The 26,576-nt window shown below is 32.4% G+C and overlaps 1 protein-coding gene across 6 annotated transcripts in view; it reads left to right on the top strand.

Moving 5' to 3' along the window:
* The window catches only part of Fas3 (fasciclin 3), a 197,371-nt gene extending 185,327 nt beyond the window's left edge, over nucleotides 1–12,044 (top strand). For 2 of the 6 annotated variants that reach the window (XM_073092507.1, XM_073092508.1), the window contains 4 exons: nucleotides 8,316–8,352; nucleotides 9,965–10,018; nucleotides 11,109–11,241; nucleotides 11,715–12,044. In XM_073092507.1, coding sequence (XP_072948608.1) covers nucleotides 8,316–8,352; nucleotides 9,965–10,018; nucleotides 11,109–11,241; nucleotides 11,715–11,861 — 371 coding nt within the window. In that variant the 3' untranslated portion in view covers nucleotides 11,862–12,044. Of the gene's footprint in view, nucleotides 1–2,284; nucleotides 3,639–8,315; nucleotides 8,353–9,964; nucleotides 10,019–11,108; nucleotides 11,242–11,714 lie in introns of those variants that run through there. The other 4 variants (XM_073092509.1, XM_073092511.1, XM_073092510.1 and 1 more) reach the window with 4 other exon arrangements.
* Nucleotides 12,045–26,576: the final 14,532 nt, after the last annotated feature.

Below are 26,576 nucleotides of genomic sequence, written 5' to 3'. Positions count from 1 at the left end.
AAATCACAATATTTTACTACAGTAGAAATATATAGTTGTATGTATCTAGAAATATATATGATAAATGTGTATTTTTGGCAGTGTTTCGCAAAATTTAATGTGCTTGTGTAATGTAGTGTTATTAAAAAATATTACTTTTATATATTATATAATAAAAATGTTACCGAATGTGTTTGTTACATGGCAATATTTTGAGCGATCAAGAACATTTGAATATTAAATCAAAATTAACTAAATTTGTGCATGTTGAATGATTTTTGACTAAGTTTGAACGCATGTTTCGACTTCATGTCTTGTTTTAAGTATTCATTACAAAAAGCATGATTTACTTTTCATTCTACAACTGCATGGAATTGTTTTTGAAATGTCATATTTCAAATTTTAAAACGAATTTGTAAGGACTGTGGTGACTACGGAATAAAATAAAAATATATTTTTTCGGGGAATATTTTAAGGTACGCTTAACAATGCATTATTTAAAAAGCTTGTGTGATGAATATTGGGTTCTAAATATGCATTTTAAACGTATTTTAAATACTTCCGTTTATTATTTTAGTATTCCGTTTATTACTTTTCTATAGTGACGTGTATTTTATTCTGTATTTGGTACATGGTGATGGGTTTGCAATATTGTGTTTCCTATATAACTCACTTTCTAGTTTTTGTGTGATTCACGTAGCCAAACGATAATAATTAAATGATCTCTTTGTCTTTGAAAAATGATTGTCTTATGTTCAATAATTACTGATACACACAATAAACAAAACAAAAATGGTATATTATGTGGTACATTATATACAAGTATACCCAAACACAAACGATAAGGCAATAAGTTATGATGAAGAATATTTAAATGTAACGTCTAGATTTTACAAGACATATGTATGTACATTTTGGTTTCAATTACAACATAAATGTCATAGGTGACGCATCGTAAAGCGACACTTATTTTACCCTAAGTACATTTACAATAAGAAGCTTTCTACACTCAAAGTCCCACACTAGGAGTCCCTGTGTCGTGGATGCTATGGACACACACAGAGACAATCAATTCTTATTGTTGGTTCTATCACATCCTAGCCTAAAATGCATAATTATACAGATTATAGTTAAAAATAAATGTTACGATTTTTATTTATTAATGGGAAAATGATGACAACTAACAAATGGGTTTACAACTATCTAACATCTCTATACATCGAATGTGGCAGTATCGTTTATATATAATGGCAAAGGCATTATACGGTTTTAATGGAGGAATCTTGACGTTTCTATTGATATTTTTGGTGCAAATGAATTTAGTGTATGTCAAACTTTGTCTTAATATCCCGTCAAAAAATATTTAGCCAATATTAAAATTAATCCGGTTGGATAGATAAACACGTTTTTAACGCTTTATTGAATTTGAAAGAAGCATTTCTGTTTTAGATCTATATTTCGACCACTGCACCGTGCAGTTGTAATCTTTTAGGTACTGAATATAATTTAAAATTAATGACATAAAGTAATAAAATATGTCATTGATTTAGATCAGTTCGAAGGAAAATAGAAACAACTTATGATTTTCTTGATTTATGTAGAACATAAATGATAATATTTTAGGAATAAAAACTTAAAAAAGTATTTTTGAAATTAATGTTTCGTAATAAAGTTTCGGGAGTTTGTGAAAGAATTATTCTTAAATTTTCATTCTTTGTACATTCTAAATATGGCAAGAGAATAACTTAACTTATACTGATTGTTTAATCTCAATAGGACTAAACGAAATATGTACCTTGAAAACCATGATGAAGTCACTTTTTCTTTATAAAAAAATCAAGGTCTATCTGAAAATATATCATAATATTAGCTTGAATAGTTTAAATTCACGTGTGTGCATTCGAATCCTTTTGCCTTTTAGCTATAAAAATTTTGGTATTAAATACCATATCTCTAAAATTTCAACGATTGTGCTTAATAAACAGTCAAAACTATAGATTTATCTTGCTTATGCGATCGATTTTAGAATACAACCGTTATCCAATAGATAATTAAAATCTAATAAAACGATCAAAATATAATCAATATCTTCTACGACAAATATACGTAATTAATAATATTTCAAGAAATAACGTAATATAAAACAAATATACAAAAAATATGAACAAGACAATCAGATCACAAAACCACGTGTTAAACACCGCTTATATATAAGTAGAAGTCGAGATCTGGGCTTAATAACTCACTATAAGCAAGCACATTGTGTTAATACGTTCTTGATCGCTTATGTATTGGTGTGTGACAGGCCGTTCGCATCGCACCGACATCCCTGACGGGGCGGACTCTGAGGCCCCCCTCCCCCCTCACGATGACGTCAAGGGATCCGAAAACCCCTCCCACGATCATGGAGAATACATCAGCAATGGGGACACGAAGCATCCCGAAAAGAAACCGGACACGGCCGTCTAAGTCGTAAGTCGAAGCTGCCACTCGGCTTATAAACTCGGACACGCTGCTTATACTCGGGCGGTCGACTTATATGGTTAATTGTGCTTAGAATGTTTCAACTATAATCATGTTTTTACGGTGAAATTTTAATAAAGCATTTTACTGTTTTTATATTGCATTTAAATTAACGTTTTTCGAAAATATATCAGACTTGCGTATCCACTTTTTAGAAATTTTGAATTATATACATAATTATGAGGACTTGTATGTTTGTTTGTACTTTGAGTAAGAGTGGCAGCTTTTTAGTTAATCTTAAAGTGCTTTTTTGTAAGTTCCAAAATATTTTTGTGCCACTAAAAATGATTAATGTAAGTTGGGGTAATGTCGGCATTGGGTAAAATGAAATAATAAAATTATCGGCTAATTTGTTATTTATATGGCTATATATTGAATATAATGTACGGCAACATCACACGTTGCCAATTTAAAAAAAACAATGGCCAAATTAGCCAATTTTATACGGTTATACAAAAGAGATTTAGAATCAGGACTATTGAGCGGACATTGTCAAAATTTTCTACTTATTACCATTTGGTAATAACTTAATCCCCAATTTCCGGTTTATTGCTATATAAAGTTCAGTCTTTGTTTTTACCGTAACGCCGAATTACCCCAATTCACTCAATGTTTTGTTCATTCTGATAGCCATTTTGATTATAATGCACATTGGGCGGATTTTGATTGGTTATTGACTGCCATTTTATAAAAATACGCGAATTTTTGTAATAAATAATTATCTCATGTCCACCATTTTGAATCTTGACGTTGCTCTGTAGAAATATTAGACGTAGAAATAAATAATTAATATTGACGGATTATATAATCCATTTAAATCTGTTATTAATACTCAATCTATCTAAATTGTCCTTACCAAAGATTGAAATTTAACAATTTGTAGTAATCATTGTGAAATGTCGATCTTTAGTAGGCAAAACATTGGACAGATTGGTTATTAATAACGCATGGTAATGTTTTCACAATCCCCCATAATTTCCAGCAATGATAGATAAAATATTTGCTGTAATATTACAAAATGTAATGTTGTAATGCTCGTTAACGTCTTACATTACACGCAATTCTATTACTATAATTACGACTTACTTGTATTTTTCTTAACTTTTTGATAGTTTGCATGGGTCAAATCTTGCAATTTAGTAACTTCAATGACAACGCAATACAAATAATAACTAATCTTAGTTTATCTTCGAATTACCCTCCTCCCCCATTACCTTTATAATTACAAAGACGTAAGTGCAAACATCGTCAAACTTATGTAAAAAAAAAACTTTAAAAGTGACAAACTATCCAAGGCAATACTCTCGTGTGCTCACCGTACGCTAGATGGCAGCAGTGTCGATGTCGGGAGGCGGCTGAAGGCAATGCGACTGATTCTAATGCATTGCTCTCTAGTGCACGGTATTTGCACTTACATCATTGTAATTTAAAAAAATAAATATAAAGCACTAGTAGAGACACGGCATCGCCCGCGTTTTAAAAGAAAATAACATGGCATACATATAACTAAAAATTTGTACCTTTCGAATTACCGTGGCGACATCTGTCGAAAATTGGTCGTACCAGCTCAGAAACCTTCGTGTGCTCATGCACAACTTTGCTAAAGATCATCACATGATCAAATGCATAGTTTATTCTATAAAGGACATACAAACAAACATTCATTTTTATGAAGATTTTACGTCTAATATTTTCACAGATGCTATTTAGATATAAACGTTTTTAATGTATTTGTAGTGAAATATTAAATATGAATCTCGTATGAATAAAATTTTAATGTTTAAAAATTATATTAACAACGAATCCCAACGTAAAATGTATAATTAGACAGTAATTCTGAATATATACAGTTTATAGTTATTGTAATGTAATTTTGAAATAAAATCTCTGAATTTTACATAACTCTTGCTGTATTTTACATCTGACTTATAACAGTAGTGTAGCGCTGCTGTGTTTTGTTTGAAGGTTGTGGTAAAGATATTATTCGAGGCGTTCCTTAGTCTTCTGGGGTAGCAACGCATCTGTTGTCTCAGGTAGGACAGGAATCCTATCTGAGGTTGATTACAGATGTCCGGTAGTGACTTTCCATCAAGTGGACTGCATGCTACTTCTGAATTTAAACCTTTTAGATTCTGTTACTAACTTTTAGATTCTATTGGTTGTAACATACGTTATGTAAGATCAATCCCTCATATGACATTTTTTGACAGATATAAGACCATGTCGTGTGTTACAAGTCAATTTAATTATTTTGTCAATAAATATGCGCGAATACATAAAATATTTCCACGACTTAATATGTCTTCATTACCACACCCTTCAAACCGGAACACAGCAGTGCTTAACACTGCTGTTATAACAGAAATAGGTGTGGCGCTGGTGCCGACGGAGTCAAACCACAAAGGGCTCTACCACCGTGAGACTTATCAGATGGATTACCATTACATAAAAAATAAGGAGATTTTATTTCAAAATCGAAATTTTACATTTAGCAAAATTTACATTACTGGCCCTAATAAATATACAAATAATGTTATGATATGAACTTTAAATATATATTCGAATTTCATACAGACAATTTGGGTAACATTGATAACCAAAATAAAATTCAAAAGTTTTTGTTAACAAATACTTATTAGGTTTCTCATACTCATATTTTAAAAGAAATAATTCGACGTAACTAATGTTTGAAATCATAAATCATAAATCTATCCAAAATTATTAAAACTCAAATCTTGTAAAATTTGACTTACAAAACAATTTTACTGAAATTGTCTGTAAAATTATCCAGCTTTTATTACGTAAAATACAAATTTTGTAAAAACTGTCTTAATAACCTATGAATTATATTAATATGTAATTAATTAAAGTACATAATTATTTCTTAATTTTAGGTAATAATGTGTTCGTACCACCATATTTCTATTTGTGTATATAAACAGCTTTTTATCTACTTAAAGTTTTATTATAAGTTTTGCGTAAAATTGCGTTAATGTTAAATTCACGAATTTTTATTTCAATTTTAATATTAAAATGAAGAAATAAGCACAATTTTGTTTTTAAGTGTTTAATGGATTTATTAAAAATAATAATTCGTGAATTGTATACTTGTTTCACCGCGAAAGAGTAAATGATAAACAATTTATTATTTTTCGCAATGAATTAAATGCAATAAATAAATTATTTATGATTTTCTGCGTCTATAAAATATTCGAAATTAAAATTCATACACTATTTTTTTTCTTTTTTTTTAACTAAATATTGGTTGCAATCTTCGATCACTAATAAAAACGTTGCAATCAAATATATTCCAAATTGACTCGAAAATGGAATTATGAACTAGAAATACATATTATATTTTGATGAAGATTTCTCTGGCCTATCGCTACTCTCCATCGGTGAAGCAAATCCCTAAATTTCTGTAACAGTTGAAGATATTACATATATCTAGATTGTACGTAAAGTGGCAAAGCCCTTCACAGTACTATTTCGAGGGCACCAACGTCACACCTATTTCTGCCACCACTATGTTCTAGCCAGAATAATATGGTAAGAGAGACCTTAAATTAAGACTACAATCTTATCTGGGGTTGATTACAGATGCCCATTGGCGGCAGTAGCCACTTACCATCAGGCGGACTGCATGCTCGTCTACTACTCCTATATTGTATAAAAAAATTGTCATATTGGCCACATTATTTGATACATTTTTATCGAGCTTGTAACATTTAGTTATATGTAATATCTTGTTATAATAACAACACAATATGATTACAAAATAAGTTTATTTTAAGTTAGCATTAGTCACCTTAAATGTGATCGAATAGTATTTTTTAATTAAATACTACATTATTATGTTTAGGTTTATTTTTATACCATTTAGTTTTCGTTTATTTTATAAGACCGTCACAAAATTTCTGTCAATTATGACGAAAAAACACTGCCATTTAGCACTTTGCCAAAAATTGTCAATAGGCTCAATTTTTTTATAGTTGTCATACTAATTAAGCTTTGTATAGCTTTTTATGGAGTGTTTCGTAAGTATGTAACATGTCATTATTGTATAACATGTCAATATATGGATGTCAAAGTTTTAAAGTAACATTTAATAATAACATTTTTCCATTTCCAGCATATATAATTAAATATTTCTTTGGTATATCAATATTAGATTTCAAGTTTATCTCAATAAAAAATATGTTAGAAATAACAGCTTTTGAAAGTATTTTTTGCAAGAAGTGAACAACAAAGATATCATTTTAGAAATCTTTGTTGATGTTATAGTTACATTTATTATAACAAAATTATACATGATAACATCTAAATATGTAATATTGACATGTTATACACAATTAACGTAACTTTTAAAAATCTCAACGACTAGTACTCAAATTTATAATGAGATTCGAATTAATTAAGAAATTATAAAACAATTCGTTACGATGATAATGAAAATTGAATATAAAGTATTTATTAAATAAGAGAGTGTTTGTTTTATTTATTATTTATTGTTTATAATTATACCTATTTCATTTATAGTTTTATATTGCTCCTCCTGTCGCTATTTTCTTACGACACTATAATAAAACGATGTTAAATAATATTACTTGTGAAGTTATTAAGGAATATTGTGATTTCCACAACACACATTTTTTAATAAATAAATACATGATATTTATTTATTTATTTATTTATTTTATTGTGTAAAGCATTTAGTACAATAGGTCAATAACAATACATACAGTTCAATTAAATGCTACCTTTACAGGTGTTACACATGTCAAAACTTAGATAAAATGTTAAGGATTAATAATAAAGTATTAAAGGTAACTGATATTTAGATTTAGACGAATGCAATTATGTCGAAATTAACAATCAATAATAATAATAATCGAGTCATTATATAATAATAATAATAATTGGGAAATTAGGAAAATTATATCAGTTTTTATCATCAAAGTACTCTTTAATCGTATAGAAGCATTTTTTAGCTACCCATTTTTGACTAAATTCCTGAATTTTATATAGTTGTGGCCTTTAAAGTCGTCCGGAATTTTATTATATATGTTAATAGCCATATTAAAATTATTTTTGGCAGTCACTGATAGTTTTGTCATGGGTCGATATAATCTATGGATGTTCAGTGTCCGCGCTTTCCGAGTGTATATATTTTTCTCTTCCTGGAAGAGATCTTTGTGTTTGTAGACGAACAAACAGACATCTAAAATATATAAACATGTTATGTTATGTCATTTAACAGTCATATCGATCTACTACATATCAAACTACTGTCACAAAGACCCCCTAGTACCCTTAGTATCAGTTCTGATAAAGTCCGCTAGGGCCGCTGATTGGAAATGTACGGGCAAATACGTAAACAAATGCAAAAACAGTCATGTTTGTAAAAAAGTAAAAATTCATACTAAGGGTACAGTACAATATGAAAATATGGTCAGCCTCATTTTTTAACATATTATTTAAAGGAACAGGAAGTATGTAAAAACACAAATTATCATGTCAATATATGAGCCATATTGACATGTTACTATACAAATAGCTGGTTTGAAGGATGTGTTGGCGGCACTAGCATATGAAGCATTCCAAATTAGTACATCCCTAGTTTAGTGCAATTTAAATTACTTCTCCAATTAGACGTCTCAAATTAGTTTTCAAGACTAATTCGAAAATTGCTATAACGGTGAAGCAATCATGAAAGTTCTGTTAGATTTTAAGTTTTTTGTCTTTTTGAGTGGCCCATGGCCAATAGTGGGATTGTGGGCTAGTTACTAAATACATGAATATTATTACTACAGGCGGCAGACGTGATCACACTAAAAGCTCCGGCGAATCGTAAGTATTTTTTTAAATTATTTATGTTATATTTCTTGTAAATATTACATTTAATAACATACAATAGAATAATTGTATACTTGGTATAGTATACAAGAAGTGTATACTAATTATTGTAAATATTAATTACTGTATTTTAATTGTTATACAATTAATACTGAGTATGAGTTAATACAATAATTGTATACTTAGTATTAATTTATCATATTGTATTTAAATTATATAGTTGGTACTTATTTGAGGATTTAACGATGAACAGTAGTTCATGCAAGTAGTTCAAATGTAAAAACTTATATTTTTACCACGCTTTTATTAGCTTAACCTGTATGTATGTATGTATGTAACGGAATCTTTGAACTCGATTTTTACCCACTGTGAATGGTCCGATTAATTTAAAATTTTGAACAATTATCAAGAACCGATGACAATACACAGTTTCAATAATTTTATCCCATTCCTCTCATCAGGATCGTCAGGATTAAATATTTCTTTGTGCGATTTTAGCGTGGTTTTTAGTTTTTAAATTATAATTATTATGTAAAAGTAAAATAGACTATAGTAATTTATCTTAATAAAAATATTAAAAGCAGTTCAAATGTGTAGATGGTGCCTTTGTGCTTTAGTTACAACTGTTTTTTTTAGTAAAAAGTGCTTGACTGTGGCAGAATTTCATAACTTTATAAGAGATGGCGCTACATATACTCTAACAGATATACCATAGACAATTTTATGTATTTAGATATAGATGTAATTGTAAAAATAATATATTATTTATGGTTTTATGATAATTATAGTGGGTGGTAATTGGAGATGCAAGTTGGTGAATTTATCGATATTTATATCCAAGGCTTGGACCTTTCGAGACTTTGGAGTCTCGATAACCGATAGTATCGTTAATTTTAAAGTGATATTTTAAATCTACTAATAATTTAAAACTTATTTTTTAAATATGTAGACTTTTGACCTTAAATTTCCGACTTAATACTTAAAATTTCCTATATAACAATATCGTATCAGTATTGGTTCAATATCGATATTTTGGAGTCGATATTATCGATAATACCTATCGTTGCATCTCTAGTGGTAATAATAAATTAAATTGGGTATATATTTAAATGCTACTAATCTTTTTAAGCTTCCCTTACCAGTGGCGAACTAAGTCGGAGGCCCCGGTGCGGGAAGAATGAGGCCCCTAGTCCTAAGAAGTTGATCTGATTTTACAAGCTTTTTCAAATGTCTACAAGGGAACCCTCTGGGGTTCAAGACGGCACCACTGACACACCTATTTCTACCTAATAACAGCATTGTTAGGCGCTGATGTGTTCTGGTTTAAAGGGGTAGAGGCATACTTTTCCGAGGCATTCCAAAATCGCCTCAGTAGTGGCACATCTGTGGTCGACCTCAAATGGGAACTTGTTATCTGGCGTTGATTGCAGATGTCCATAGGCGACAGTAGCCACATAACATCAGATGGATTGCTCGTTCGCTACTTCTATATTATAATAAATAAAACTTGTAGACATTTGGAGGCCCCCAGGACTAGGGGCCCCTGCCGCTTAGTCCGTCAGTTTCCCTTACCTTACTGCTTTGTAAATCTAGCTCATTTTGTTAGGACTCCGGCGGGGGCTGTGCTTTTAGAAAGTGGGATCCAGCTGCCTTCTAGAACGTATGTCTAACTGTATAATTGTATATATATACACAATAACTTAATACATAGAATAACATTCACCATAATTATCTTTATTCACCATATAAGCAGTGATAGCCTAGTGGTTAAGAAACTCGACTTCTTGATCGAAGGATCCGAGGCTCAAATCCCAGGCATGCACCTCTTTTTCATCACGCTCTGTCAAAGTTATGTGTATTAGAAATTAATTATCGCTTGCTCAAACGGTGAAGAAAAATATCGTGAGGAAACCTGCATACCTGAGAGATTTATAAAAAAATCTCAAAGTTACCAATACGCACTTGTCCAGCTTAGTGGACTATGGCCTAATCCTTCTCATTCTGAAAGGAGATCCGAGCCTAGACCGTAATTGGTTGATGATGAATTCACCAAATACATTTATAACAATTAGTATAGCTGTAGTATTAACGTAGTCACTACACTGGCTTCCAAATTCCATAACAACTTTTTCATTAATGCATGCTAGTACCTAGTAAAAGACTAGTTTGATTTGAGATACTGCTTGCTACTCTCAATTATGTATATTGCACAAATTTAACACAATAACTCATATATTAATCTTGAAGACTAATTCGTTGTTCTCTAAATAACCGTTATAACGAGATATTCGTACCTGTTGTAACGACACTATAATCGTTATAATGTTATAATATAATGTTCTTACAAAACGTTATACTATAATCGTTATAACGTTGACATTATAATAACTGTTATGCAGTCTATAGTCCGTGCTCTGTAATATGATACGGTAACTGTTGTCAATTAATTAATATATATAGTTTAAAATGTTGTTTATGTATATAAGTTTTACAAAATGTAAATAATTATGTGTTATCTCAATAAAACTTTGTACAGGTTAAAACATCATGCCCATATATGTTATGTATGGCCTTATTACTTGAGTCACATTGATAACTGTCAATGATAATTACAACAGTATTAACAACTGGTACCCCCATCATGTTACAGCGTACGGTTAATGTACATAGACAATTTAACTGTAGTTCTATAAAGTTTTTTGCAATATTATACCCGTTGCAACTAACTATAATCGCTATGTTCTACCCAGTAGCGACACAGAGAGCGCGGTAGGGCGGGAGCGGTCGCGTTTGGGGGCGTTGAGTTCTCGCCTGCGGGCAGCCTTACCACGAGCCAAGGATCGTGTGCAGGCCACTGAACCACGGGTGGAGACTGAGGAGAAGGTATGTTGGTTTCGCTTTTAGATATTAGGCTAGATTGAATGTTATAGGTATATAATTATGTCTTATAATAAGTAAGAAATTGTTTTACTTTTTCAATGTTTATGTTATAATCCTATAATTCACAGTCAGTAACTGTAGTCCAGCTTTGTTATAAGTTTCATTACACTTTAATATATAAAAGCGTTTCAGACCTGACTAAACCAAATGAATTTGTAGAATAATATATTTTCTTTCAATTTCTACAGGATGATATGAAATATAAAAATCCGTCCTCAAAACTTTTCGGTTTTTCTATGTGTATTAGTTAATCATTGAAATCAAAAAGCCCAAATATTTCTACGAGTACTTGCCCAAAAATAGGCTATTTAATTATATGTTATGTTAACAGCTTATTCTTATCCCAAAAAAACCTAAAAAATAAAAACCTAGTACTTAAAAATCTTCTATTAAATGACTTCTTGTTTCTACTCTAGCAACTCTCAGAAGAGAAGAAAGGCGTAGTCTACGCAGAGCTGGCTCTTGGTGACCAAAACGCCGAGAAACCGCCCCCGCCGTCGACAGAATACGCCGAAATCGTATACACTGACCAACCCGGACAAATCAAGGAGACCAAGGAATAAACTAGTATTGTTTTAAAAAAAACAACCATCCTAATTTGACCATGTTATAATGTTTTGTAGGAACTGGCGATATTTCTAACGTTACTTTTTAATAACAGCTGCTAAAAGTTATGGGAAGATGAATTATATGGTAAAGCGCTTTTTATAACTATTACAGCTATCTTTATAACGAAATTAATAATATATTCATTTAATTATATTTAACTATTGAATTATATTTAACGAAAACCGTTATTTATCATTATTTTAAAACCATAACGGTGAATGAAAAAAAATTTTAAGTTTTTTAAATCTAATAACTTTTTTAACTTAACACGTTATGAAGCTGTACAGGCTTCTATGATTGTATTTTTGAAAAAAGTTCGCAAACAACTACATGTTTCCGTGATTTTGATAAATAAAAATGTTTTATCAGTTCCTTAAAATATATCGCTAATAATACTTTCATGTATTTGAAATTTATACAACTTATGAAAAAATACTTTCGAAAAATACGTAAAAGATTTCGTACGCAATATTCATCACAAATTATTAACTTACTTGATCCACCGAAAATTTTATAAAAATGTATTTATTCTTGTAGTATTTTATATATAGAGGGCGCTCTTTATAAACAACCGATTTAGCAACTAGATTATCTATGGGTAAATAACGAATCGTTTTGTCTATGGTCGAGCCGCAGCCATATTGAATTGTCAACTTGACAGCTGTCATAAAATTACAGATACTAGCGCCCTCTATAAATAGAAATAGCAACTATTCCTTAAAACTAGTGCTTCTTTAAATTAATTTAGTATTTTCGATCTGTCAGATTCTAATTAAGTTTAAGTAATTTAGAAAAAAGCATATTATGTGTAAGAATTTTTATTTGTGACAAAACTTTTAATCTTATTTTAATTGATTCCTAGTTTTACGCGTATGCTATGATTTTTACCTTAAAAAATATATTTACAATTATATTACCGTATTTACACACTAGGTTTTTTAATAGCATCAAATATAAACAATTTATTAAGTTAGTTATTTTGATTTATTAAGGTGCTACAAATAACTACACATTTTAAGAAGTAAGTGCTTTTAACTTATTTTCTGGCCGCTTTACTAGATGACGCCACTTGTATCCTAAATCATGCTATTAAAGTTTTTTAAGCACTTATGACTTTAGTATGTTACTTTTAGGATCGGCGATTCGCGTTTTAGCGATTGCACTAATGCATTAAAAAGCAGTGATAGCCTAGTGGTTAAAACTCAGCCTCTCAATGCAGGGTTCGAATCCCAGGCACGCTATGATTTCACAAAGTTATTTGCGTATTTAAAATTAATGAAAACATACCTGAGAGATTTTCGAAAGCGTCTAAATCATTGATCGCCGATGCTGAAGTCTATCGCCCGTTACCAATACTTAATCTATCCAAATTTACCTACCATAGATTGAAATTTGACAGTTTTTATTATCACATAATTGTCAAATGTCAAGAATCGAAACTGGAAGAGTCCTAATACGACGTAATTGTGAATATGAAAGATCTAATTTGTTTGACCAAATTGATCTTTGACAGTAATTGCCAAATGTCGATCGTTGATGTTGGATGGATTGTGTATTAATAATGGGAATATGTAATATCAAGTTTAGGAATAAATGCATTATAATAAAATAATCAATGCGTATCTCGTTTTAACTATATTTAAATATATTTTAAATCCGTAATATCTTTATATTTATACCTTTTTAAAATTCTAGTAATCTCATATCTTGTATAATTATTATAGTTTTAAGAAATTGTGTGCTTTTTTATATTGTAACTATTATTATTCAAAGATATTTTACATCCAGTATCTATATAAAGATAGCAGTGATAGCCTAGTGGTTAAGAAACTTGGCCTTTTGACCAAATGGTCCGGGGTTCGTATTACAAATTAATTATCACTTGCTTAAACGGTGGAGGAAAACATCGTGGGGAAATCTGCATAGCTGAGAAATAAAAATGTTTTCAAAGGTATATGAAGTCTACTAATACACACTTGTCCAGCGCGGTGGACTATGGCCTAATCCTTCTCATTCTGAGAGGAGACCCGTGCCCAGTAGGACAGTAATGGGTTGATGATGATGATGGTATGTAAAACATCTTTGTTTTTCATATTGATATTAGCTTGATGTAATGCTTACACTATTTATACAATGTAATGTGTTCGTAAAATGTAATGTAATACGTATATAAATGTGTGTTTAATATATAAGTATTTAATGACTGTAGTAAAATAATATTCACACAAAAATAATATATCGAGAATAAGAATACCATTATAATGATAACTGTTCTGTATTGAAGTTGTAAAGGAGCATAAAGCATTCCAACTTAGACCTTAAGGGTAGCCACGTTACCGATCTCAGATAGGACTCTAATCCTATCTGGGTTTGATTATAGATGTTCATACAGTGACTTACCATCAGGTGGACTGCAAGTTTCTTTACTACGTAAATATAAAAAAGTATAAACAATATCATTTGTATATCATGAAATAGATTTTGAAAAAGTGCATATCAATAGTGGAAAACAAAAATAAAATATATAAAAAACAAAGTAAATTAAGTATTGAACATTTTAAATTATGAGAAATCTTAATTATTTCTACACCATTTTTGCATGATCGTAATATAAGTAAACTCTACGAATTCATCTAATTTAAATCATAGGTTTCCAAAGTGACGACCCCCTATGGTGCTCGAAGGGGCCCCAGTTACCTAGTGGTCTATGCCCCCTAAGAGTCGCGTATTATTTACAATTATACGCTTGTAACAATTGCACAATTGTCTATGAAATATTTATAAAGCTAGTATGACCCGGCAAACGTTGTGTTGTCATATTAATAAAAAAAAAATGTTAAGGATGAACAACCCATATCACTTACGGGTATGAAAATTAGATAGTAGCCGAGCCTCATACCTACTGAATATGCATATAAAATTTGGTGGATTTCGGTAAAGCCGTTTCGGAGGAGTACGGTAACTAACATTGTGACACGAGAATTTTATATATAAGATATGCTCTAAAGAATTGGACAACTGTCTATATAATATTTATAAAATATACATTTCTTTTTATTTTAATAAAATTTAAATTAGAATTACAATATTTAGCGTCGAAAATGTGACATTCAAATTTAATTATTCGTAATCACGCAATTTATACATTGCGTATATACAGTTACACAGGGGTACAGGGGTTCAAAATAGTTTGGGAACCTATGATTTATATTTACAATCAATCATTCATTTTTTAATTATATTTATTTTTATTACTATGGTGTCTTTCGGTGCAACTAATATAATTTAAATTGTATTTTATTTTGTATTTTAAGTTAAAAACAGGGTATTTCAGTGGAGGCTTTGTAAAGAATCCCATATATACTCTGTTTCAAGCATTTTATGGTACAAATATTGTATTTTACAAATTATGTATTGTTATGGTCTGTGCACATTGTCATTAAACTTTAAAATTTCTGAAAGATACACACAAAAATCACAGACTACTAAATCAGAAATCTTTTATTTAGATGTTTGCTTAGCTTGGCATTGAACCTGGACCTGTGTTCGGCAACTAACTTGTACACAATGCAGATCTTTAACTACCCCGTAATTCAAAGGGTGTGGTAAAGGAGACATACTTATCCGAGGCATTCCAAGTGAGTCCTCAGCGGTGCATCTGTGGCTGACCTCAGGTAGGAATCTAATCCTATCTGGGGTTGATTACAGTCCGTACGGCAGTAGCCACTTACCATCAGGTGGACTGCATGCTCGTCTGGTAATTTAATTTAATAAACATTTCTTTATATTTGAGAGAATTGATAATGATAATGTGCTTGGACCTTTTCTTGTATAAAAACAACTTATTGACAATTTATATCCCTTATTGATAATCGATCTATCTAACATTTTACCTATCTATACCTTTTAGACATTGTCAATTTTCGATTGATGACAAGTGCAGATCGATTATAAATAACGGGTTTAATGATCCTAATTAGAAATAATCCGTCCATGTTAATTATTTTTATATTTTAATTTAAAATATTTTATTTTATTTTAAGGTGCATATTCGACACAAGTGCTATTATTATTATTATTTTAACTTGTGTTACCAGTATTTTATTTTTATTTTTACTTATAATCAGTAAAAAATACAAATATTTTAGACTTATAACCATAATGTAATTTTGACTTAATATAAAAAACTTTAAATACATGGGATCATCCGTATGTTACCTATCGCCGGTCGTTAATAATCTATCCATTGTTCTGCCTACCAAGGATCGGATAATATGTTAGATTTGACCCCCAGTAAGGGATTTATAAGTACGCTAAAGAGGTCTACGGCGGCAAATTTTAGGGACGGCAGTTTTAATTGGGATGGTTATGTCGCCAACTTTCAGAGACTATTAAAATTTGCCGACCTTTTTTCGCTGATTATATGAGGCAGCAACAATTAGGGATTTGTATTTGCCCCTTATATCTTGTCTGGCCAGATTTCTGGCAGAGTCCGGTTGTTGAATTGTAGAAGTGGTAAGGGGCGGCAAAGTTTTAGTAGCCGGCGGTAAATATGTAAATCTGCCACTGATGCTTTATTTATAATTCTTATATTAGTTTCATATTTACTTTTTAAAACTTAACATTTCAATGTCTATTTTATATGCCTTTGTATCAATTTGTCTCTCCCCCCTTTGAAGGTATCTTCCCCTTTTTGTGGCTCTTTTCCTCCTGAAATATAACTATGGATGATCTCCAACGGTGCTCCAATCCCACGCACACACAAAATGTATTAGATATGCTAGTTGTATGTTGGCATACATATTAATTATATATGACTTTAGACTAAAATTATCGCAGAAATGAAACATTTTTATATGTAACGGGTCGTCACGATACACTGTTTTTAATTTATTTTTGCCGATATCAACGCAGTTGCAAACTGAAACTTCGGTGGCGAGGAGAAACAGTTATGTAGAGTCTGCGTCAAAGTTCTAGTCCGCTCTGAATATAGAAACGAGTCGCGTCGCAACAGCAAATTGTAGATATTAGCGGGACGAAGACAGCATGGCTCCCCCGTCACCTCCCGCTCCTCTCGCCCACGGGCACATAGCTGCGTTAGTGTGCCCTTACGTTGCTACGGAGTATATGCTTGTAGTTGTGTTCGACCGCATTGGCTCTGACTACGCCTGCGCGCAACAACTTCGAAGCGGACTAGAAGTTTGGTGCGGACTATACTAGTGGTGGAATTATCTATCTACCCTATGTCTTGTTCGTTCTTTTCTAGGTTCCATATCACACGGTAATGAAGAAATTAAAAACAGCATATCGTGAATGCCCGTTACATAGTCAAAAAATTATTTATAGTATTTATACGGATTATATCTTATGTCTTGTAAAAGTAAAATTACCATGTTTATGTCATAAATGTACTCACGAGCAATGCCAAGTATGTGGCAATGGTATTTGTGACAATATTTCTTGTATGCTGCATCCATACGCTTGGCACTTTCTGGTTTGAAGGGTATGTGAGAGAGGCATACTTTTCTAAGGTTCCAGCTTCATTCTCAGGGGTAGCGGCGCATCTGTGGCTGTTGCATTTGCGGCAAATCCCTTTGATTTGCTAAAAAACCGACTACAAGCGCTTGCAACACAAACCAAGTCAATCGCTCTTTCCACACTTTTGTATTTGTAACAGCTTGTCGAAGTTTGTCAAGCGTATGGACACATTTGTCAAATATTGTCACAACCATATTTTTGACAAAATCTTGAATATTATTTGTAAGTGTGACAAATTGTAGTACTTAAAAATGAATGTGTAAAATTTGGGATATTATAGAAATAAAATTCGTGTCATTATTGTAATAGCGTTTTATTTATATTACATTTTTTAACCAAAGTACGTATAGTCCGCGAGGTCTAAGGTGAGCTTTGCTAGTGTGAGTGAACATAAAAAACTTTCAAAAATCAATTTTGTCATTTTTAGTTAGGTAGTTGAAGAGGTAATCTTGTTTAAAAAATATATAGTATACATTTTTTTACATTATGCAATGAAATTAATTAAATAAACTTTGTAGTATTTAAATCCACCATTTTGTTACACTGTACAATTTTATAATAAGAGCTTATCGCGAAATTTTTCGCGAATGTCTAGATAGAATTAGAATTAAGTCTGTGATTTGAAAATTGTACAGTGCAGAAAAATAGTAGATTTAACTACTACAAAGAAGGCAGACTAAAAATTAAAAAATAAGGATATTTTCCTTATTTTCAATTTTTTTAAGTTTCAATTTCGTGAATTGTACCAAGTATTAACGTTTCATTTTTAGTTAATTAAAAAAATATTTGTGTTATTTTAAATTACATTTCAACAAAAGAAATATTTTGATATTTTAAATTCGCCACATTCACATTTATTTATATTGGATGCCATTTTACTAAAAAATCGAACACAAAAAAAAATTAAAAATTGATCAATTCTGCTATTAGAAGTGAGAAAGATCCACGATTGCCAAAAAGCAGTATAAACCGGCTTAAATCAATTAAAAGACCTAATCTGACTTCACACCTACACTATCCATGTGCACTCACACAAATGCAAAGCTCAGCTTAGACCTCGCGTACTATACCTATAGTCTGATTCATAATTAGTTGTCCAAAATGTAAACAAAGGTGTTAACCTATCAAGAAAATACGTTTCAAATGGTACTTTCTTATTTTTGTCGACATTTAAGTTATACAACAATAATAAAATAATAATCTAAATAAATTAAGATTAATTCACATTTTCTAATATTTATATCACCTCAATTTCGTCCCATACAGTAATGATAATAAAAAACAAAGTTTATGGTAGAAAATTAAAATGTGATAATGGTAACACAATCGAAATCCAAAACATTTCTTGTGCCGTCATTTTTAAGTTTCTTAGCTGATATTATTCATTTTCGTGATTGTGATCGAACTCAAATGTTTTCTTGTTTTCATAGCGCGTTTATTAAAGTGTGTATAGTTGTTAAAGTTTTCGTATTTTGTTGAATTAGTTAAAATTTTTGTTTCTTGCTAATTTTGACAGTGGCACTTCTTTGTTTACATTTTGGACACTTAATTATGAATCAGACTATAAGTATATAGATTTTTTTAATTTTAATATTTGTTGTTATAGTGACCACCATTATAATTACACGCACTCTGTAAAATATTTCAGTGTCTATCTACTACGGTTCTAGAGATAAAGCCCTGTGACAGACGGACAGACAGCGGAGGTTTGGTAATAGGGTTGCGTTTTTGCCTTTTGTGTGCAGTACCCATAGATTAGTAAAGATACTTCGCCGCCTTGAAATTGAATGAACCCACAAACGGCTTATTAGTAAGTTCTTTTTTTGAATTCTTGACAAATAAAGCCATTTTTTAGAGAAAATTTACGAATAAATAACTAATACTGCGTAATTTACATAATAAATAAATCATTATTTCAAATATTTTAGGGACATTTTAGCACGGAGACGTGGCAAAACTTTTTTACGCAACTATTTCAATTCTCAAAACTGGGTACATTTTCTTGTTAGGAGTGAGTAATCTTTATTAATCTATGGCAGTACCCTAATCTCTCGTATTTTTTCCCAAACGCGCCTTATGGTATTCATACATACAATTTCAAAGTTATGAATATGATTTATACTTAATATTATTTAAGAAGGAACTAGTTTTAATGATAAATGCTTTAGGATCTTCTTCTTACTCTTAACGAGGGCTTCATCCTCTATAAAGTCTTTGAATCCTTTAAACTCGGGACAATCGAATCTATGTAATATGGTCCAGACTAAAACAAATAAAGCCCTTTTATATATCCCCAAATGATTTTTTTATAATATAGGAGTAGCAAGAGACCATGCCAGATGGTAAGTGGCTACTGCCGCGCATTGACATCTGTAATCAACCCCAGATAGGATTAGATATTCCTACCTGTGGTCGGTTAATGATGCGCCGCTACTCCTGAGGACTAAGCTGCAACACCTCGGATAAGTATGTCTCCCTTACCACACTTCTAACCAGGGAGTTACTACCATCTCTTAAAAACAATATTATTTTAATCATACTTTTATGTTTTTGCAGGAAATTTAACTTTTTAAGGCAAATATGACAATTTCAGTTGGTTTTATACAATGGATAAGCCAAAAATTAATAAGGGTCTAATTTTGTTCAACTGTGTATGACGGAATATTTTACTGTTTTAAGGAGGAAATAAAACTTTCCTGATCTATGTTTTTAAAAGATGGTGGTAGGCCCCCAGAACGCAGTGGCGCTTAACACTGCTGTTATTAGGCAGAAATAGGTGTGGCGGTGGTGCCGCTGGAGTCGAACCACAAAAGGTTCTACCACCTTTTAAGTTTTATTATATTAATTTATAAAAACTTAACTAAGAAATAGGGTAACTTCAAAGGATAAACATTGAAAGTTATTTAGCTTTTATAACGTTTTTGGAAATAAAACTTCGAATAACATTTTCTGTTTACTAGCAAGTGACGTCACTTTAGCCAATTCATAAGTGGGTCATAGCATTTTAATGATTTAATGATTTTATTATTGATATACTAAAAATATCACAAATAATTTGTGGGCTTATAAAAATATTTACTTTTAAATATCAGCAGTTAGATCGATATTTTCACTATATTCAAATATCCTTTGGTTGCTGTCTTGTGTTTAAGCTGGGTATTGAATAGAAAGCTTTATTTTCATTGACCACAGACTATTAAACTTCAAAGATTCTATTATGTGGTTGTGCGACCATTTCTTTGTGCCTTAAAATTATAAGTGTGGGAACCTAATTTGTGATTTAAAATTCTAACTAAATAATAATGTAAGTTACTTACTCAATCCTGCAAAAATAGTAAATAAGATTATTAAGGTATTTATATAATAACGTTTTTAATGTAAAAAAAATATTACATTTATCAATTTTATTAATCAGGGAGCGAGAACTCATGGGTAAATTACATTGATATTTGTAAAAAAAACTTAAATTTATTAACAAATGTTAATCAACGAACAACTTCGGGGTAGTGCTCAAAAATGTCAAGCTTAACAGTGTTACAAATACGTAAAAGTGCAACAATGTTGTGGTCACTTTTTGATAGAGATAGCGTAGTAGTTAAGAAACTCGGGCTTGTTCGAGGGATCCGAAGTTAAAATCACTGGCACGCACCACTAATTCTTTAGAGTTACGTGCGTATTTCAAAATAATTATCACTTGAAGGAAAACATCGTGAAGAAACTTACATAACTGAGAGATCTTAAAAAAGTTTTCAAAGGTATGTGAAGTCTACCAATACGCACTCGTCCAGCGCGGTGGACTATGGCCTAATCCTTCTCATTCTGAGAGGAGACCCGTGCCCAGCAGGGGATATTAATGGATTGATCATGATGATGATGATGAATTGTTTAAAAACAAATATAAGCCAAAATTACTGGAAGCTAAAAATAAAGAAATGTTATATAAATATATACTTATTCTTAAATATAACACAGATAGTCTCTCAATACGTAGCGTACAATATATGTATTAAATCGCCGATGGACATCTATAATCAACCTCTGATTAAAGATAGGACGGTAGATCACAGATGCGCTGTTACTAAGTTGGAAACTCACTTACGTTTGTCTTACCATACCTTTTATTTATTTATTTTATAATATGGAAGTAGCAGACGAGCATGCAGTCCACCTGATGGTAAGTGGCTACTGCCGCCCATGGGCATCTGTAATCAACCCCAGGTAGGATTACATATTCCTACCTGAGCTCGGCCACAGATGCGCCGCTACCCCTGAGGACTAAGTTGGAACGCCTCGGAAAAGTATGTCTCCCTTACCACACCTTTCAAAACGGAACACAGCAGCGCCTAACACTGCTGTTATAACAGAAATAGGTGTGGCAGTGGTGCCGCCGAAGTCGAACCACAAAGGGTTCTTCCACCTTCAAATTTTATAATAACACAGTTGTTATAAAGTAGAAATAGAAAATTATATCTTACGTTTACTAGGTATTCTACAGTTCTCCAACTCCAAGAGACATATGTTGGCGAATTCCTTGTATTCGATCATCCAATTTTTCTCAGCTATTCGCATGCCACACACCTTTCCATATCTGTTATATGACATTAGTATTGGTGTAACACTGGTGGACTAAGCCTGTCGACTAAGGTCGTTGGTCCACAGCATCGTCACCGATACCGAGAACGAGATTATTTTGGGGCCGATTTTAATATGTCGTGACGGCGACAGTTTGTCCACCGCGACCGATATCGGCGGTTTAGTTTGTGCCTGCTGTCACGCGTGTGACGGCAGTGTATAAACAAGTTCCAATGTGTTTTATATTGCCGGCACATCGGCCCGTCAAAATCTCGGTGCCGATCTAGCGGTCACGCCGATCTACTCGGAATATGAGCGGCCGGGATGACGGTGCTCGGGTGACGGACGTGCGGACAAGCGGCTATAATAAGTGTATGTACTTTACTTCGGCGCCGTCATTAATTATCGGTATCGGCTCGGTGACGGTGGCGGTGGACAAATAGCGTAAGACATTGATAAGTAACATAGAAAGATACTTCCCTGCCTTAAAATTGAATGGAGCCAAAAGGATGATTACATCAATTATTTTTTGCATTCTTGACAAATAAAAAACATATTTAGAGATATTTTTAAATAAATAACTAATACTATATAATAAATAAATAAGTATTTCAAACACTTTAGGTAGATTTTAGAACGCAGGCGTAGCACAAAACTTTATTTACGCATCAATTTCAATTCTCAAAACTGGTTACACATTATTGTAAGGAGTGATCAATCTATGTATTTTACTCATCTAAGGTAGGAGGCCCGGAGCGGAGAGTTCTTTTTTTATAATATAGGAGTAGCATACGAGCATGCAGTCCACCTGATGGTAAGTGGCTACTGCCGCCCATGGACATCTGTAATCAACCTCAGATAGGATTAGATATTTCTACCTGAGGTCGGCCACAGATGCGGCACTACCCCTGAGGACTAAGCTGGAACGCCTCGGAAAAGTATGTCTCCCTTACCACACCCTTCAAAACAGAACACAGCAGCGCCTAACACTACTGTTATTAGGCAAAAATAGGTGTGGCGGTGGTGCCGCCGGAGTCGAACCACAAAAGGTTCTACCACCTTCAAAGTGGCTATTGCCGCCCATGGAGATCTGTAATTAACCTCGCATAAGACTAGTTTCCTACCTAGCGTCGACTACAGATGCACCGCTGCCCCTGAGGTCTAAGCTGGAATGCCTCGCAACACCCTTCAAACCAGAACATAGCAGTGCTAAACATACTAAGGTAAAAGGTAAAGGTACGGGAGACATACTTCTTTGTTTTTTTTTTTTTTTGTTGACGAGGGGAAACCTTCAAAAGGTACCCGACGCCGTGGGAGTAACGACGGGTTATGTGGGACTTTTACCACACTAAAACCCCCCCGGTGACCGTCCTCTGCGCTGCGTAGAGGACTCCGGGATCTCCAAAGGAACGCAACCGGAGTCCTCTTGGCGCGTGGCCCCGTCTAGCTCCGCCCAGATGCTTATGAAAAGGGAGACATACTTGGCATTACAGCTTAGTCCTCAAGGGTAGCGGCGCATCAGTCGCCGACCTCAGGTAGGAAAACTAACCTGGGATTCATTACTGATGTCATCAGGCTGCATGCTCGTCTGCCACTCTTATATTATAACAACAGAAACGTACTTTTCGTAGATTTTTGGACAAAATTGATTGCAGTCTCGACTTATCGTTGTCGTAGGCTTTGCTGAGAGTGTAGTCAGCTTTAGTTTCGGTCTTTCTGTAGACAAATGTCTGAAAAAATATAAAACATATCATATCCTTAAAAAGTATCATATCCTTCCTACTTAATCGTATATAAAAAATTATATATAAAACCAGAACACAGCAGCGCTTAACACTGCTGATATAACAGAAATAGGAGTGGTGCTGGTGCCGCCGGAGTCGAATCACAAGGGGTTCTAACACCTTAAAAATATACATATATTACTGTATAGTCATAGATAAGTATAGATATCTCACCGCCTTGTAATTGAAGGAAGCCATTAAATGGCTAAACGGCTGACAGTTCTGTCAGCCATTTAATGGCTGTCATGATGTTATTTACGCGGAACAATGCCGACAGTTAAGACACGAAATCGAAGAAAAAGTGCGGAGAAATATAGTTTCATTCGTAAATGATCTAAAAACTACATTTTTTAATATTTTTGAAACACAAAAATAGATGACAGTGACAATGTCAATTGTCAAAAGGTTACATTTTCTTGTTAGGAGTGCATTGTAGGAGTGAGTAATCTTTACTTATCTATGTGTGTAGTATATTTTTACGTACCTATAAAACACCCAGTGTCCGTCTTTCCAATAGGGCTCCAAGTAATTCTCCACCCGACTTCTTTGTGCTTCTAGAAAGGCGTCTATATCAATTGGCATCATTGGCGTAGCAGGCCCTGTGGGTCTGGAAGGGAGTGGTGAGAGAATCTATACATATAAATAAAATTGGAGTGCCTGTTTTTAATATTGAAATAACCGCTTTTTACTACATACATATGAATATACATATGGTACATACACCAAAAAACAGTTTTTTTTTTAAATTTTTGTCTGTCTGTCTGTCTGTCTGTTTGTTCTGGTTTATCTCTGAAGTGGCCGGACAGATTTTGACGGGACTTTTATTAGCAGGTAGCTGATGTTATAAGGAGTATTTAGGCTACATATGTTTTAGAAAAAGCCTTCTTTTTGTTTATGATATTGTTAGATTTCTTTTTAATGCGGGTGAAAATTACTAAATAAGTCATTATCAACCTTCGACCAATTGTTGAGGGAAGTTATCAATCTACGAGCTTTTGCCCGCGGCTTTGCTCGCGTTACGAAGTAATATTTTCATCTCCTATTTTATCCCCTTGGTGGTAGAATTGGTCAAAATCCTTTCTTAGAGGAGTCCCCAGTGTAAGAAGTTCGCCTGTGATTACATGATCTTTTTCGCTGACTGATACTCATTTCATAGATTGTTTGGTTCTGACGACTATTTTTTTACCAACTGTGTTTGAAGGCCCCCCACGATCGGGGTCCCGGGGCGGAAGTCGCCCTATTGGAGAACAATAGGTTACTATACTCTTTGGGAGAACAAAAAGTCCGCTTTTGATTATTTGAAATAATAAGCCACAAAAAATGTTAATACGAGAAATATTTAAATAATTGAATGGCGGGTACTTAACTGCCAAATGAATATAACTAATATGTATTTTCTTAAAAAAAAACCTTTTCCTTTAATTTGTCACATAACATTACTTCCTAGAATTTGATCCTTATAAGCTACATTATCAGATAGTGAAATAATATATAGGATGTATTTTTTTTTCAAAATGAACTCTTTCGATTCCCGGCTAGGGAAAAAATATATTAACACAAAACGAATGATGCAGTTTTAGTTTTTATCAAAATCGGCCTCGTAACTCCTTTCACCATTTTTCGCAAATCCTTATAGTTTCGGATTTGGCCCTGAAGGCCTTTTTGAAAAATTCACCCTGTATATTATCGTAATGCTGCAATGTAACCATTTCTCTTACAAATCTCACAACGCACCCAAAGAAGTATAACTAAAAATTCTGAAAGTCAAAAATCAAAATACCTGTCTATCGGTGGTCTTCCTTGTCTAAATACATTAGGATATTGGCCGTGTAGTATTCCTGATTCAAGTCGAGGGAGAGTAGTCAAAAATGATGTTTGAATGGCGTTGGTAGAACCATTAATATTTAGATTTGATTGTATGTTTTGAGGAAAGAAGTGGAATACTGGAATATACAAAGATTGCTTTATATTAAATACGGATAGATTCAAGTTAATACAATTGTAGCCATGCGGGCTTTCTTGAAACAGATTTTTTATAATACATTTATTACTCTACAAATTACTATTTTCTCTACAAAGCACATTTCTTACCTAAAATCAAACAAATATGAAATCTTTTTAATTTTGCCATTTCATTTTCATCTAGAAATTTAAGTTACTGACTTTTTAATTTTACGGATCATAAAAATATAATGGTTAATATTGAATTAATCTTAAACTTTTCATTCGCCTTCGAGTGTTTCGTATGTTTATGAATGAAAATATTATAGAATGGATGCGAAAAATAAAAAAATGAATAAAATTAAGTGTAAAAAATCATTTATTACAATATTTGCTTACAATTGGCTACTTGACACTTTTTGGGAAACTGTTTTAATGAATTCATATACGTATTATATATGCCTTTCATTGATCATTTTTTCGAAAAAGGGCTATTTATTAATAAAAAACATATTTTTATTACGGTAAACGGAACGTTACGCCAAAACAGGCGGTCAAGTGTCATTTCGTAGCGTGACGTCAACACATTGAAAATATAGAAATAAACTTCGACGTTACACATACTTCAGGTTTCGATGTGATCGACAGGTTTCGATGTAGTGACGTCACATGACATTTGAGGCAGCACTGTCGCCGTTTTGGGATTTAAAATCCACAGATAAAAAATCGAAAATTTCTTTTTAAAAATTAAAATACTTAGAACATATTAAAAAATAAACGAAATACTGCATAATTTATGTTTACTTATAAGCTATCATATCCAACATATTTCAT

The sequence above is a fragment of the Epargyreus clarus genome, unplaced genomic scaffold (assembly GCF_041222505.1).
Source record: "Epargyreus clarus isolate Ecla_fem2 unplaced genomic scaffold, WU_Ecla_fem_2.2 ptg000036l, whole genome shotgun sequence".
Lineage (NCBI taxonomy): Eukaryota > Metazoa > Arthropoda > Insecta > Lepidoptera > Hesperiidae > Epargyreus > Epargyreus clarus.
The sequence above is the reverse complement of the archived record's forward strand: the minus strand, read 5'-3'. Positions and strand labels throughout refer to the sequence as shown.